At 37.2% G+C, this 17,015-nt stretch overlaps 1 protein-coding gene across 2 annotated transcripts in view; it reads left to right on the plus strand.

Annotated features, from left to right (window-relative positions):
- LOC149543297 (MLO-like protein 14) overlaps positions 1-16,728 on the plus strand; it is a 119,940-nt gene extending 103,212 nt beyond the window's left edge. For both annotated transcript variants that reach the window (XM_089798134.1, XM_089798135.1), the window contains one exon: positions 15,819-16,728. In XM_089798134.1, coding sequence (XP_089654260.1) covers positions 15,819-16,388 — 570 coding nt within the window. In that variant the 3' untranslated portion in view covers positions 16,389-16,728. The remainder of the gene's footprint in view (positions 1-15,818) is intronic.
- The last annotated feature ends 287 nt before the right edge of the window (positions 16,729-17,015 follow it).

A 17,015-nucleotide genomic window follows, 5' to 3' on the forward strand; every position in this document is an offset into this window, starting at 1 on the left:
TGATCTGTATCTAGAGTTGGAGATTTTCTAACTTAGCATTTGTTTTGCACGACATAAATTATTTCAAACAATAAGAGATTGATTTATTAATTTCCTTTGTTATGTATTTTTCTCTTCTAATGAATAAAAATAAATAAGATTACATGGATTTATTTTTCTCCTTCCTCTTTATATCATTTATTAAATAGAGTAAACTCTAACAACGATCGTGGCCAAGAACAAGTGTATGCAGACTTTTTCAAGATAAAGAAGGATATCGTATAAAGAGGGAAGATAGAGAAGAATCGTAAAGGAAGGAAAAGCTATTTAGATCATAATATAGAAGTATCTCGAAAGTCTTGGGTTAGAGTCTACTAAAGCCTAATAAATAATAATAACTAATTACAACACATAATAATTAATCTTGGCTTCGGCCTCTTACCAATCAAAAAAAGGAGGGTTTATGTGTTGGCCACTTTCTTGTTCGTAGTGGGTTTTATAATTTTTCCCTTAAAAAAATATTTGATGGTTTTATGATATTTCCTTGGAAATATTATTCGATGGGTTTTTATAAAATTTTCATTAAAAAATTATACTGGGTTTGATCAATTTTCTCCTAAGAAATTGCATCTAGCTTTGATTGATTTTTATCTCAAAAATTGTGTTTAGTTTTTAAAAATTTTCTCCTTCAAAATCATTCCCAAGTTCTATAAATATCAAAGTTGCTTGTTTGCATGGGATTTTGTTTGATGGGTTTTACAATCTACTCCTAAAAAAATGATCTGTTTCAATGTCTGGGTTTTCCCTGATTTTGTCCCCCAAGACATGGGCTCTCATTTGGAGGGTGTCCTAAAAAAATATGTTCGGTGTTCCTGTTTTAGGACTTTTTTAAAATGATGATTTGTAAACTATAGTTTCAGGGTTTGCCATTTTTTTCACAAAGTCATTGTTTCAGGGTCTTGTTTATAGCTGATCTCAGAGGGACAATTTTTAGTTTTTCCAACATCAGGTTGGATGAAATTTGATACTCTTGGTCATTAATATTCTGCAGATCTAGGGAAGGTCTCAACAATAGCAGAGTGTCTTGAAGAGAAGTAGCCTTCTTTGCATTTATGATCAAAAGACCTGTAGATTGTGTCTTTTTCAGGCTAGTACAATGACCATTAAGGAAGGGTTATGAAGAAGAATAAAATCAAGAGTAAGATAAGGGAGAATGAGTTAGAGAAAAGAAAGAATCCTCTCAAGCTGGCACATTCCGCCATCCTCCAAGGATTCGTAATCCTCAAGCCATCCCAAATTCTGCCTTACATCCATAGCAACTGAAACTCAAAGAAAGCCCCTAAAATCTACATTGTGAAGAATTAAAAATGAAGAGGTGAAGAGTATAAGGGATGAAATCAAATTTGAGAAAGCAAGAGAAAGGATTCCAAATCCTCTCAATTGCTTGATCTTTGCCCTGTTTTGGCAGAGGAAACTAAATGAAACCTTCAAGATGGTGCAAGGAAGAAGAAAATAAAGCATAATAAAATGGAAAAGAGGATATATTGGTAAATTTAGACATTGAGTTTGGAAAAATCAAAAGTTAATTCCTTGAAGGATGGTGGATTTTACCATCCTCCAAGGATACACTATCCTCTGATCTACCTAAATTTTTCGCACCCAACAAGAGGAATCCTCAAGCCTCCTTGATTTTCGTCCTTGCATTCATAAGGATCAAAACATGCATCAAGTCTCCAAGTTTGAAGGGAAGAGTAAACAACATTGAGGAAGTGAGTGAATTTGACCAAGTAACCAAGGTAATTCCTTGAAGGATGGTGTATACCACCATATTTGAAGGATTCTTAATCTTCCATCATGCCCAAATCCCCCCAGGAGATGGAGAAGACCTATGAAAGGAGGAGAAGGTGCAATTTAATTAACGATTGATGAAAAAGAAAAACGTCTTTGATTCCCCATGTAAGTCGTCCTGCATTAGGAAAGAGAAGAAGATTAATCAAATGTTTTAATTGGTTGAAAAGACTAAGTCGACCCCTTCTAATGACGTGTCTTTTCAATTTTTTGTTCACCTATAAAAAGAGGGAAATAATGATTCATTTCAACACCAAATAAGAGCAAATCCATCTCTTCTTTTAGTGACAATTTCTTCCTTCTTAAGGTAGCAAACTATTGTCTTGAGAGAACAGTGGAATATCTTCCAAAAGCAGCGAGTTATCTCCTTTATAGGCAGTGAGGTATCTTGAGAAGGAGAGAATTACTGAAGGAAACATCAAAGCTATCTTGTAAAAGCAATAATCTTATCTTGTCAACAATTTGAAACATTAAGAGACATCAATTTTGGATACTTGGCAATTTTTCTCAAAAAAATATAGAGGTAAGGTGGTTAAAAAGGTGAAATCTGGGAATTTTATTTATTGAAAGACTTATTTATTTTCCAGATTTTAAGAGAACTTCATTTCAAATTGCAAAATTAGTGATATTTTGTCAATAAATTTAGAATAACAGGCAATTGAATCTAAAATTCAATAAGTTAAACATGCATTTTTTTTTTAGTTTTCTTATGAAACATTATTAGAACATCATAAAAGAAGACTAGCTGATTCTCAAGTATAATTATTATTGACTTAGGCTTGATTGAATTGCTTTAGATGAAACATTTTCAAAATAATACCTAGTCTCCTAATAATGTTTAAAATTCAAAGCTAATGGTGAAAACTTTCCCGGCAAGGGCAAGCATGTTAGGAGCCAAGACTAGAAATTCAAAGACTGGTAGGCAAGCTCAAGTGAGAAATGACACCAAAGACATGATTCCTGAGACAAGTTGCACCATGAAGAATAAGAAGATTGAGGATACCAATCTAGGACCTGTCAACATGCTTCAAGTGAGGGATATAATGTATAGAAGGAATCCTTGTAGGATGACAAGAAGAATGGTAAAAAATGGAGTAGAGCAAGCAACTTCTTTTTTCCTCCTACGGTGCAAAGCATTACAATCCTCAAAAGAAGGAAATCCACTTTGGAAAGGACAAGAGGATAGAAACTCTCAACGTACCTTATCATAAGGTTGGAGCCTACATCACAAAGGAGCAAGCTTTGAAAAACTACAATGATCCAGTGGATGCATGACGAAGAACATTAATGGGGAATGACAAGTTCAAACACGGAATCATCATTCCAAGATTTTGAAGTTGTCCAAGCTAGCCAAATCAAAATTTAAGGAGGATTATGGTGACCTCATCGTCATGTTGAGCAAGGTAATGGGAGAGTCTTAGTGGCCTATCTTTGAACCTTGGATGTTCTACTTTATGGACAAGATATGTAGGGGAGAAGTGATGTTTGAATGGGCTAAAATAATCAGTGACAACCTTGACCTCCAATTAAGGATGATAAAGGGCACAAAGGCATTTTTCATTATCTCCTATTTGGTTTACATGTTGGCCATACTTTTCAAATTTCAAGGATTAACAAGCTTGGGAAGATGTGGAGCTGCTATAGGAGAATTTCTAGTGCATGAATGTTACCCATAGCTACATCTTCACAACAAGAAGAATTTCAAGATTCTTATTGATGCATTTGCAATGAGAATTGTTAGAGAACGACAAGAGGCTCCACATGTGAGACTATTTGAAGAGGCCAAAAAAGTGATCAAGAAGTATGGGTCACGGTGCATCCTATACCCCAAATTCACATATATTTGAGTATTAGGAAGTACATGTTGTCCAAGGAAGCTACCAAGATATCCTTCAAACAAATTGGTGATCATGGAAGTGTCAAGGCAATTTATTTTCTATGAAAAGATTCAAAAAGTCAAACATAAGCCAAGGGTTGAGTTCCACTTCAATCTTGGAAGTGAGACTTGTCCATCACAAGTAGTGGCTGAGGCAATATAATAGGAATTTGACTTCTATAGACTAGGATATTATGAGGCAAAAGAAAATCTTGATCCTGAGAAGAAGATCAAAAGAGTGTATGGAAATATATATCTCTACATCCCACGCTTAGAAGATTATTGGGAAAATGCAAAGGATGATTTGGAAATCAAGAAATGGAAGTTCTCAAGGCTAACAGTGGACATGATTACAAAATACAAATGGAAGAAAATCCAAGTTCCTGATCAAGTGGAGGAAGGTGAAAACATCATTAGAAGAGATTTCAAGACCGCCACAAATTAGGAATTGGAGGGGATTGATTGGCATGATGGTAAAGAGATCAACTTAGATTCGCTAGATAGGAAGATGACAAGTTTAGTAAGAAGAGAAGTCCCATTGTCATATGAGATGATGAAAGAGGTAGAAGAAGTTGAGGAAGAGTCATCCAAGAAGCCTCAAACATCAAATGGACAACAAGGTGAAGTCAACAAGAAAAGGAAAAGTGTTGGAAAAGCTCCACTAAATAAGAATTTGAATGATAAGGAGATAAATGATTGAGGGGCCACTATGTCATGTCCCCAAATTTTCGGAGGCAGTCTGATTAATTAATTTGATTAACTTGGTTGTCCAAAATAATGAATATTTTATGAGGACGACTAATTAATCATTTTAATTAAATAAATAAGTGATATTAAGTTAATTACTTATAAAGTTATCGAATAAATAAATATTAAAAGGGTAACTTTATATTTAATTAATTTAATAAAGTGACTTGGATTATAAAAATATTTAATAAAGTCACTTAAGAGATAAAATCAGAAATGTTCTAGAAGTCTCTGGAGAAGGTGGAGAGAAAAGAATAAATAGGCACCCCGGGGCTCCATTCTAATAAAAACAGTTGTTTATTTCTCTCTTGTTATCAGATTGTGATTCAATCACATGTGCATTGTGGAACCCAGAGTTTTCGCAATTGTCACAGTTGGCCATTGAGAACGATAACTCTCAATAGGTACGCAATTTTGAGGGTGTGAAATATCATCTGAATTATTGCAGATTGGAGGTGACATTCAGTCATTTCATCGGGGCGGTAATCTGTGGTTTATAGCCAAAATTTTGGAGGAATATTCTGAGAATTGAGTTTTGAAGATATAAGTTATTCACAAGGTTTTTACAGGATCAGTTATAAAGCGACTTCTTGAGCAATTTGCAGTATGAACAGATCAATTTCCTAGACAACCTTCCCGCAGCATTTCCATCCATCATCAAGGCCGAAGTCTGGTCCGATCAGCAAAGATTATGTTATAGGAGATAATTTGTATAGAAGCCGTTCTAGAGTTATTTGCACAAAACAGACTAGAAGATTGAATGCGTCATTGAATTAATCGTCAGCTACGAAACTCTTCATTGCGACCTAGCCAAGTGCGGGTTTCAATATCACGGGTCATGAAACAGAGTCTACCGCACTCAAGGTATATATAACGGTCGATCCATTGTAATCATTAAAGACGCGTTAGTTTGGGAACAAGACTGAAGGAGTAGCAGAGGAGTGATTGGACACGGGTTAAATATTTTGCTAGGTCTATTCTTGACTCCATGTTACCGCAAGCAGAGGTCGCGATTCATTAAATCGCAGGTGGCAGACGTTACCCTATATCAAGCCGAAGATGGAACGAGTTAATTGATAAAGGTGTCGTTTTTAATATGTGAAACCAGAATTGGCATATTCGTAGTCGCAGGGATTCGGAATTGAAGACGAATATTATCTTTGAAAACCCGAAGGAACACGTATATATGATGTTCGACTATGAAAGACGAAACGCATATGCACCAAAGGGTTTAACAGGTGTCGATTACATTAAGGTCTTCAGTTTTCTTTGTTAACATCCCTGACAAAGACGGAGTTATCACCAATATCACATTCATCATATCGGAAGGGCAGCTTTATCCGATTGATGTGCAAGTTCGGTGGACTGGACGACATTTCCAGTTTGTGTGCAAATTTGGCCAGACGTCTTGCTCCATGTACCTGCGATCTCCATAACGAATTATGGCATAGAGAAATTGCATTAAAAACTTCCTATGGTAAGTGATGGACAGGATCGCTTGGTGCTATATCAGAAACCGGCCCATCAGCGTATTATTACCCAGGTCTCAATTCTTTCAGTGTGCAGTAAGTTAGCAGTGGATTATGGTTATCATTATAACATTTGATTGTAATTCCTCCCTGAACATTGAAGGTATGATTTTATATTGCATTTGATACGTCTATATTAATTGGTGAATCTTTTTGAGGAATTACTCTTTCATGGCAAATCCCATAGTGTATTGATTTTCGTAGTACAACTTTGACTACAAAAATAGAATTTGACATCAGTTCATCACTGGTTCTTAACAACCTTGCTTGCTAATTGTTTGACAAAATGTCAAACCGTTGTAGTTTAGTATTTTGGTGTTTAAAGAGACAATAATCCGTAGGGGTTATTTCAGTGGTATCAGAGCGGCATTCCTGCCATCCTGTTGGGTAGAAAATATTTAATGCAACCATATTCAGATATTATTTTCAGGAGAACAACACTTAAGGGCAGAGATATGGGTGAAAGACAGCCACAGAGTCCTCCGAGAGTCTCCAGAGTTGATGCAACCAGAGAATTTTACAGAAGCATGACTACCGGACAACAAGAAATAGCTCAGTCACTACAGGCTTTGATTACTTTAATGGAAAGAGTTGCTCAAGGTAAAGGTACACCGGATCATGAAATTAGAAGTGTGACAGGCTCACAGGGGCGCAAATCATGGGCAGCGAATAGGCCTACTCATCCCACTTCCCTAAGGGAAGAGGCTCAGGAGAGAGGAGAAGATGATTTGCCGGATGATCTTAGAGCTGCTATTGCAGAATGGCAGACATTACCCCCGCATGTGCGTAAACTATTGAACTTTGATCGATATCTGAATCGACGGCGGGAACATATGAGGAACGGCCACCAGAGCAAAGGAAAAAAGGAACAAGGGATCTCTACCAGTGAGGTATCAAGAAACCTTTACAAGGAGTTTGCAGCAGTTGATGACCAGCATATAGCCGAATCTAGGGAGGACAAAAATCAAACTCACTTGGAGGAAGATGTTGGGCGCACCATATTTCAGGAGGTAGTGGGAATGGATATTATGCAGATTGATAGTAACTCCCAACTTGATACTCAAGTTGAGACAGTTGTATACAGGTTTCCCAAGGGTGGTGTCTCAGGTATTCAGGGTGGTTTGGTTCTGACAGGCAATGATTACAGTGAAATGAGTTCAGATGATGATAAGGATGTTGATGATGAGATACCAGGTAGAGTTGAGCAGACATTGTGTATTCATGATTTTGCTGAGAGAGAGTACCAGGATCAGTTAGATGCTTCGTCACATGAGGATGAGAATGGCTGTACTTCTCATGATTTATCCAGCCAGCTAAAGGTGAGCGAAGACAGTATTGTTACTTTATTATCTCATCATGACAAGATGCGGGACTTGTTAGAGGATCACATCCAGATGATTCAGTTACAGGATAGACAAAAAAGAGTCCAGGCAAAGTTCTCTTGTGTTGACTTACAGACAATTAGAGAAGGAATGGGAACGATGAAGTTAAGTTATTTATACCTTCTATCAGATCGTGACCATCTTCTTAGACTTGTCAAAGATTTTTCAGATGCCTTGAGGAGGAAGGAGGAGAAAGTTGTCAAGCTTTCTCGCGAGCTTGAGGATACTCGAGCAACTTTGGTAAATACTCCATTGGCATTACAGGACTGGGAGAGACATGAAAATGTGCATGGCATGGAGCTAAGCTTAGTTCCATCTTGCACGCCTGACACTCAGCTTTCTACATTTGACGGATCATATGTGGTTGCTGATAATGTGAGGACGATATCAGACAGGTATATGAAGTTAGCTGGTATTGGTCACATTACTCAGGTAAGTAGTTTGCTTGAGTTACCAGCTGTTTCTTGTATATGGAGTCGGGAATGTTTCAGCAGCATTTGGGATTCAATTGAATGGAGATCGTTAACACTTTATGGTAGCAATGAGTGTTTAAATACTATCATGGACTGGATTAGCCAAATACTTGGTGTTGTCTTTCTTTGTGCCAGCAGCTTTACCGATGTTGGTATTAGTCTTTATACACCGTTGTTGGGTTTGGTTCATATATGTAGACGACCATTCTTGCTGAAAGGTGTTGAAGATTTTTCATATTTGGCAGTGTGTACAGATGAGTCCCAGGATCATTTTGGCCTTGCTGACATCCAGGGGGATGAAATGGACAATTTTGAAGATTCAGCTTCTTTGACAAATTCTTTGGGTACAGAGGAGTTAGACAGTAGTACTACAGATTGTGACACTCTGGATGTGGATATGAGTTTTGGAGATGATTCGCGAGATATGGATGATAATATTGAGGATACTCCTCTAGACAGAGCTCCAGAAGAGGCTTGTAGGAGACAGTTCAGCCAGAGCCGTCATGTGACTAGCCAGTTGAAAGTTAGTGAGCAAGACATTGCTATCGCTTGTAAGCATTTTGATACTGCTCGTCAATTGTTGGCTGTTACTGGTTGGGGCACTTCTATGATGGATGAATCTACCGGTGGTTACTTTTCTTTGGCAGAGACTCATGCCTTGCATGAAGCTGTCCGGATTTTGAAGCAGGATTACTTACGATTGGTAGCCGACCGTAACCACCTGGTTGAGTGGGGGAGTACAGCCTATGAGGCACTCTTGGATCGTGAAGAGGAGGTGAGTGAGCTTTCCCGGGAGCTCATAGCGACTACTGAGGCTTTAGAGGACACACGGCGGGATCTACAGAAGTCGCAGTTTCAGTTAAGGGAGGTGACCGTGGAGTTGGAGCATTTGCGGTCAAAACCAGCCCCAGACCCAGTTCACCTGACCATTGAGGTGGATGTTGGTGAGTACACTCTTGCAGTTGCTACTGAGGAGCATATTGTTGAGGCTGACACACACATTCAGGATTTAGAAGTAGCTGGTCTTAATGAGTTTGAGACACCAATAGAGTCAAGTCTCCAGATTGATTCTTCTCAGATAAATGATAGTATGGTTCAGTTGAGGATGCCACCTTTACAGGAGGATCAGTTGTGGTGTGCAGGGGAGTATGTTGACGCTTCCTCGTACAATTTTTACTGCACTGAGCCGTTCATGGAATATTTGCTGGAGAGTGCACGTATTCATCGGGATTCGCATAAAGTGACAGAAGGTGTTCTTATCCAAGATACTAGTGTTATTTGCAGATTGGTTGAGAAGATTATAGGGGTCTTTTCTACTATGCTACCTCCCAGGGATCTCGAGGAGCGGTTTGTTGAGCAGAGTGCACAGGATGCTAATCAACCTACAGCTACTCGGAGTCTGAAATTGGAGTCATCTATTGATTCTCAGTTCAGCGATGGAGAGCCAGTAGCAGAATCTGGAGGTTCTTACCGGTATTATGCGGTAAGGTACGCTCATCATTTTTCTTTTGACCTAGAGATAGAAGATTTGATTTCACGCAGGTTGAAATCAGCTCCAGTTTCTTACCATCCATTATGGGATGGATTGGCACCATCTTTTGAAAATAGAATTGGTAGTTGCAAGTTACACAGCCTGCTGTATCGACACACCCGACACAGTTTATCAGAGATTGGTTTTGATGGCAGTGACTCAGGTATCTATTGTTATCGTCATATCCACAGTGCAGTTGGGTGTAGGTGTCAATTGGACAGGGACTTGAGTATTGATAGAATCAATGTTTCAGTTGGTTTGAGTCCTACAGAAAGGTTTTTTCTATCGCCATCTACAGTTGGTTTACAAATGATTTCATCAGAATTGTCAGTTGTTTGGATGTTGAAGCTGATGGTATTGATGATTTCTCCACGGGAGTATGGTGAGGATTGGGATATTACACAGGTTGTCATTTGGGATCCAGGCGGATTGTTTGAGCTCATGGTTCAGCCATTGCTTGGGGACAAGCAATTTCAGGAAGGGCGGACTGTCATGTCCCCAAATTTTCGGAGGCAGTCTGATTAATTAATTTGATTAACTTGGTTGTCCAAAATAATGAATATTTTATGAGGACGACTAATTAATCATTTTAATTAAATAAATAAGTGATATTAAGTTAATTACTTATAAAGTTATCAAATAAATAAATATTAAAAGGGTAACTTTATATTTAATTAATTTAATAAAGTGACTTGGATTATAAAAATATTTAATAAAGTCACTTAAGAGATAAAATCAGAAATGTTCTAGAAGTCTCTGGAGAAGGTGGAGAGAAAAGAATAAATAGGCACCCCGGGGCTCCATTCTAATAAAAGCAGTTGTTTATTTCTCTCTTGTTATCAGATTGTGATTCAATCACATGTGCATTGTGGAACCTAGGGTTTTCGCAATTGTCACAGTTGGCCATTGAGAACGATAACTCTCAATAGGTACGCAATTTTGAGGGTGTGAAATATCATCTGAATTATTGCAGATTGGAGGTGACATTCAGTCATTTCATCGGGGCGGTAATCTGTGGTTTATAGCCAAAATTTTGGAGGAATATTATGAGAATTGAGTTTTGAAGATATTAGTTATTCACAAGGTTTTTACAGGATCAGTTATAAAGCGACTTCTTGAGCAATTTGCAGTATGAACAGATTAGTTTCCTAGACAACCTTCCCGCAGCATTTCCATCCATCATCAGGGCCGAAGTCTGGTCCGATCAGCAAAGATTATGTTATAGGAGATAATTTGTATAGAAGCCGTTCTGGAGTTATTTGCACAAAACAGACTAGAAGATTGAATGCGTCATTGAATTAATCGTCAGCTACGAAACTCTTCATTGCGACCTAGCCAAGTGCGGGTTTCAATATCACGGGTCATGAAACGGAGTCTGCCGCACTCAAGGTATATATAACAGTCGATCCATTGTAATCATTAAAGACGCGTTAGTTTGGGAACAAGACTGAAGGAGTAGCGAAGGAGTGATTGGACACGGGTTAAATATTTTGCTAGGTCTGTTCTTGACTCCATGTTACCGCAAGCAGAGGTCGCGATTCATTATATCGCAGGTGGCAGACGTTACCCTATATCAAGCCGAAGATGGAACGAGTTAATTGATAAAGGTGTCGTTTTTAATATGTGAAACTGGAATTGGCATATTCGTAGCCGCAGGGATTCGGAATTGAAGACGAATATTATCTTTGAAAACCCGAAGGAACACGTATATATGATGTTCGACTATGAAAGACGAAACGCATATGCACCAAAGGGTTTAACAGGTGTCGATTACATTAAGGTCTTCAGTTTTCTTTGTTAACATCCCTGAAAAAGACGGAGTTATCACCAATATCACATTCATCATATCGGAAGGGCAGCTTTATCCGATTGATGTGCAAGTTCGGTGGACTGGACGGCATTTCCAGTTTGTGTGCAAATTTGGCCAGACGTCTTGCTCCATGTACCTGCGATCTCCATAACGAATTATGGCGTAGAGAAGTTGCATTAAAAACTTCCTATGGTAAGTGATGGACAGGATCGCTTGGTGCTATATCAGAAACCGGCCCATCAGCGTATTATTACCCAGGTCTCAATTCTTTCATTGTGCAGTAAGTTAGCTGTGGATTATGGTTATCATTATAACATTTGATTGTAATTCCTCCCTGAACATTGAAGGTATGATTTTATATTGCATTTGATACGTCTATATTAAGTGGTGAATCTTTTTGAGGAATTACTCTTTCATGGCAAATCCCATAGTGTATTGATTTTCGTAGTACAACTCTGACTACAAAAATAGAATTTGACATCAGTTCATCACTGGTTCTTAACAACCTTGCTTGCTAATTGTTTGACAAAATGTCAAACCGTTGAAGTTTAGTATTTTGGTGTTTAAAGAGACAATAATCCGTAGGGGTTATTTCACACTAGCCAAGAAGCCATCTCAGGAAAGTGCTACTTCAAAACAAAGAAATAATATGTCACCCAAAAGAAATGAAGTGAATCAAGTGGTTGTCTTCGAATTCTAGAATAGTGTTAGCCAAATCTCCTTAGGATATTCTCCCTTGAGTCCAAGTGAGATGGAAGGAAACATTCCCCCACAGAAAGAGAACGAAGAAGAGATGATAGATGGTGAAGGATGGTGAAATCCCACCCTCAAGTGGAGGTCCAAGCGAAGACATAGCAATCATCCCAATTGAAGATCAAAACAGAGAGGAGCCCAACAATGGATTAGGGGAATGCACAACACCCGCATGGTTGAGAGATAACAATACAAGGAAAATAGATTGTAGAACAAAAACCAATTGAGAACATTGAAGATATTGTGCAAAATCTTGGAGAGGAGAAAGAGAGTCAAGTTGTAGGAAGATTGGCTAAGGTAATTAGAGATGATTCAGATACTCGCGAGATCCAAATTATCATTCCAAAGGTGGATAAGACAGGGACAACATCCAATTATGAAATTATTGAACATGAAATGGGAGCTACCATAAAGAAGCAAGAATTTAAGGAGGCCCATGATGCTCTTTTGGAAGATAAAGTGAACAAGGAAGTTGCAATGAAAAAGAAGTACAAGCAGGAAACTCAAAGCTACAGAGAATACTTCAAGCATGTCTTCAAGCCTAACCAGCAAAGAGATCACACATTTGTACCACCTCAATGCCTCACCCTTGAAGGGAATTAATAGATAATGCAAATAGTTCTAGGATGTCATTCTAGGAGACACAAGCTTGGATGGAAGATGTTGTACAAGAGGTGATTGCCTTTCTTCCAAGATTCTTGAGGCAATATCAAGCACTTAGAGAAAGATTTCAAACTTTGGATAAACTTTGAGAAAAATTCCAACCTATTAGAGAGAGAACTATGCCTCAGTTGCAAGCAATGACATAGCTCTCTGAGAAACTATTAGAAAAGAGCAAGGTGATAAAGGCAAATGGAATGAAAGATGTAACTGAATGGTACTTTGCTTTGATCCATATGCAAGGTACATTGGAGAGAATAGGGAATGATTTTACCATCTTGGTTCCTCCATCCAGACGATGAGTGAAGAAGCTAGGGAAGTAGTGACAGTAACATTTCAGTTTGGCAAGGAAAGGGAGAAAACATAAACTTGAAAATTCTGAAGGATAAATTGAGGACTTATAGCCTTGAGGATAATGGCACCACCAAGAGAGAGCAATTGAGAAGATTTTCAACCTTTATATTCATGACTTCAATTCAGGTCAATACACCAGATTAGGAGAATACTATTTCGGGAAGCAAAACATAGATTAACATAGTGGATTGGAAATTGCAAAAGGAACCCATACCTCCAATGAATGAGCTCAACATCTTGTCCAAGTTCATTGAATTGTCAAAGAGAGAAAAAACAAAGGAAACTATCTTCTAAAACAAGATTTTATGTAAGCCTGAGTGGTAAATAATTTTTTTATTGGGTGTTGGATTAGGTGCTTAATTCTGATTGGCCCAAGCTTTGGTGCCATTTGACTAGTTATCATGCCTTTGTAATTTTACTATTGGCCCATTTTGAGGTGACTTAATCTCATTTGTTGATAGGATGACAACCCTAATTAGGGTTTGTAGGAGTTAATCTAGGTTGTTGATTCTGATATAATCTGAAAATTACAACAAATAAATTTATGTAAGAAAATATCAAATTACCAGAATATCAAGAATGAATCATGCTGTATTGGCATAGGAAAATATCAAATAACCTGAATATCGAGAATAAATAAATGACTAAAATCAACCTCCTTTTATAACCCTTTGGGATCTATCTAAAAGGTGTATTTTTATAATCTTTTAATAACTTTCCAAAAATCCATCATATTTTATCTCATTGTGAAGTGATTATTATTATAATTTACTTTTGAACTATATGAGTCATTGTATAATTAAAAAGAACTAGATTTCCACACAACCACCAAACTGCAGAAAATATCAAAATGATCAAAATATGAATCTTGACCTTGCCGAAATAACTACAAGCTCTTAGGATAACAAACTTTATGAAAATGTATGCTTTCCAAAAATAGAATCTTCTCTATTTGGAGAGCTCCTAAAATGTCAAGATTGCATTCAAAACATACCATTGGACTCATCTTGATTTCCTAAGCTCATTGCCATTGTCAGAACTCATTTCCCAAAAAGATTGGTGCTCTCTAAAAAAGTTGGAGTTCTTGAAGATACTAGGAAGGCCATGAAAAAGGAGCATTAAAGACATTGCCTTTTTACTTAAACAATGACACCAACGCTAGAGATGAAGGATCAAAATGTAAGTGATATAATAATATATTATGTGCCTAAGTCGATAACAATCTTTCATATGATCCTTTCTCTAGGGTTGTCCCACCGTTGTGCACAATAAAATGTTCCTCTATCTTTAATGCGTTATGAGGCAATGCCATTTGTAGTTTGGATCTTTCTTGATTAGCAAAGTGCATCTACTATGAACTCGGACTACGTTCAACCAGGTAAAATGAAAGTCCTTACCTTGTGGTTTATATGTGGAGACTATGAACTTATGTTGGTATTCCAAATAGTTAGACGACATAGTTCTTAGCTATAGTAGAGAATATATTTTTAGAGGTTGCAGACGTTATTCGTAAGCTATGGTTCATGAATAATGCTGCATACAAACAAATTGATCTTATAGCACTACTTGCAACTCTTATTGTATAATGTTTTTTTCTGTATATATAAATGCTAAGTTGCATGGGTACCTCCCCCCTCGCACCAAGAAAAGTTTGAACCGGTTCACAGTTTTGGTCCGATTCGGACTTGGTTCAACCAAGGTATTGTTTTTTCCCAGCGGGTTCGATTGGGGTTCAAATTGGGATCGAACCCAGGTGAACCAACACCAAAAAGTTCGGACCCAGAGCAAACTCGCAGCAAACTGGACCCCATGGACAGCTGGAAAGTATTTTTTAGGCAAAAATTAAATGTTTTTTGGCATCCACAACCCTATAAGTTGTTATGAATTGCTTTTGGTGGCCTCTCATTGTCATTTTATTACAAAGATTGAAGATTGAAGAACTTTGAATATTAATAGATTTTCCTTCCATTAGTTAAACAATGAACATGAAACAATGATACTTGAACTTGATATTTTAAAGATTTTGAATCGTTGATGTTGAAGTTGATTGAACCATGTTACTATATGATGTTATGATCACTATGATTACAAGTTTAACTGTTTATGGTGTTTTAAAGTTTTTGTTGTTTAAATGTGGTTATGCTACTATGCTACATTCTAGTTTTAACTCATGCTTCATAAAATATATATATATATATAATTTTAAATGTTTTTGTACTAATGAACCAAAGCCCTTTCCAAAAATTTGACGAACTTGCGAACTGGATCTCGAACTTTGAACTTGGAACCAAACCTGACTGGCAACTTAGCATAAATGACATGCATAAAAAGCATTGCAACAACCCAATTTTCAACCAAGAAAATAACAATATTTGGTCTTGAGGAACTTGTATGCAAATTGCTATTGAAATTATCACCAGGCTAAATACAGAGGACGGTTTATGACAATTATTTGCCATGATCTTGTTTTTGTCTCTCTTTCTATGTCTCTACTTCTGTACACAAACACATCATAGCCAGGAACTAGCACATCTGAATTTTAATATTTTTCACTCATTCATTTAGTACATCCTTTCCTGCATGTTCCCAGAATTATGGGGCAGAAACAAAGGCTTTACCCATTTTCTGACATACCTCAAGAGCCCAGTATCATTAGAGGTATCAGATGTTATAAACTTCATTGTCCAAAATCATTCTTTTTGAAGTTTGGTGTCGGTTATGCAATTTCTGCTTCATTTACAAACTTTCCTCAGGACCTTTGAACCAAAATTTAAAATACAATTAGAACCTGTGACTGGAATCAGGGTAATATATGGTATGTATAAAATTTAAATACAAATTCTTTATTGTGGATTTTGATGTCAACTTTGCTACAGATGGGAACAAATTACAAGGCAGCATTAATACCGCCCAGAATTAGAGAAACTCTTAATGGGTTGGGGAAAGCAGCAAAGAAGAAAAGAAGGCTGAATGCTGTCATGGATGATCAAACTGCGGTAAGTTTCAAAAGGAGCACCACACAAACAAGCATAGAGAGTCATAACACCATTTGCACTGACAGCTACAATGGTGGCTCCTGCAAGCAGATAGATGGTGGTGATCATTCTAGAAATGACCAAATGGAGATTGAAATGCAGGCAAACAATGCAGCAGCAATCATATGCCCAAACAACTACAATGAAGGATCCCATAATCAGATAGATGGCTGCGGTCGTTCCAGAAATGACCAAATGGCGATAGAATTGGAGGAAAACAGCGCAGCACAAAACATCTGCCTAAAGAGCTGTAGTGAAGGCTCCTCTAATCAGATAGATGATGGTAATCATTCTATGCATGAACAAATCGAAATTGAAATGAAGGCACACAGTACAGCATCTATGGTTGTAACTTCAGGTTTGAATGAAGATAGGCAGGATTCCCCAAAATCAAAATTCCTAAAACAGTAAATAAAACATGCACGTCATATTGATTTTACAAAAAATCTATTTTCAGTCAGGACTGATGATAGGATTGAAGAGTAAGCAAAGTTCATATCCATATCTGAATTTTCGCTGTTCAATCCTAGATTTTTTCACTCTACTTGTAAATATCATCTTATGTCATTCAGAACAAAATTGTATTTGGTGGTAACATGTACATGACATTAATACCTGGGTCTTATTCTTTTAGTTGATTTTATTTTACCACTTAACAATATGCCTGTGGACAGTAAAGAAGATGATACTAAATAGTTACATTGTATTCATGTGGGATTTAATAGATTAAAAAAAAACCATTGGAATTGAAGTGTCTTTGACATTGAATAATTGCCTTTGTCTTACAAATAATTGCTGCACTTCTATCATCTTTAGTCTTCTTCCATTTTTGTTTATCTAATTGCTGGACTGAACTAATGGATTATGTAGGTTACGTGCTTCTTTTAATAACTTAGGCTATTTTGTGGATATTGTAAAGTTTAAATTATTTTTAAAACATCTTTATACAATTAAGTGGAACTTTCTTTGTGGAAATAATTTTTTCTTGTTATAAAACAGCCCTCTCCCGAATTTTTTTTTGTGGGTTACATAGTTTGT

Source organism: Cupressus sempervirens, chromosome 8 (genome assembly GCF_028749045.1).
Source record: "Cupressus sempervirens isolate cs-2001-9-10 chromosome 8, ASM2874904v1, whole genome shotgun sequence".
NCBI classification, from domain to species: Eukaryota; Viridiplantae; Streptophyta; class Pinopsida; order Cupressales; family Cupressaceae; genus Cupressus; species Cupressus sempervirens.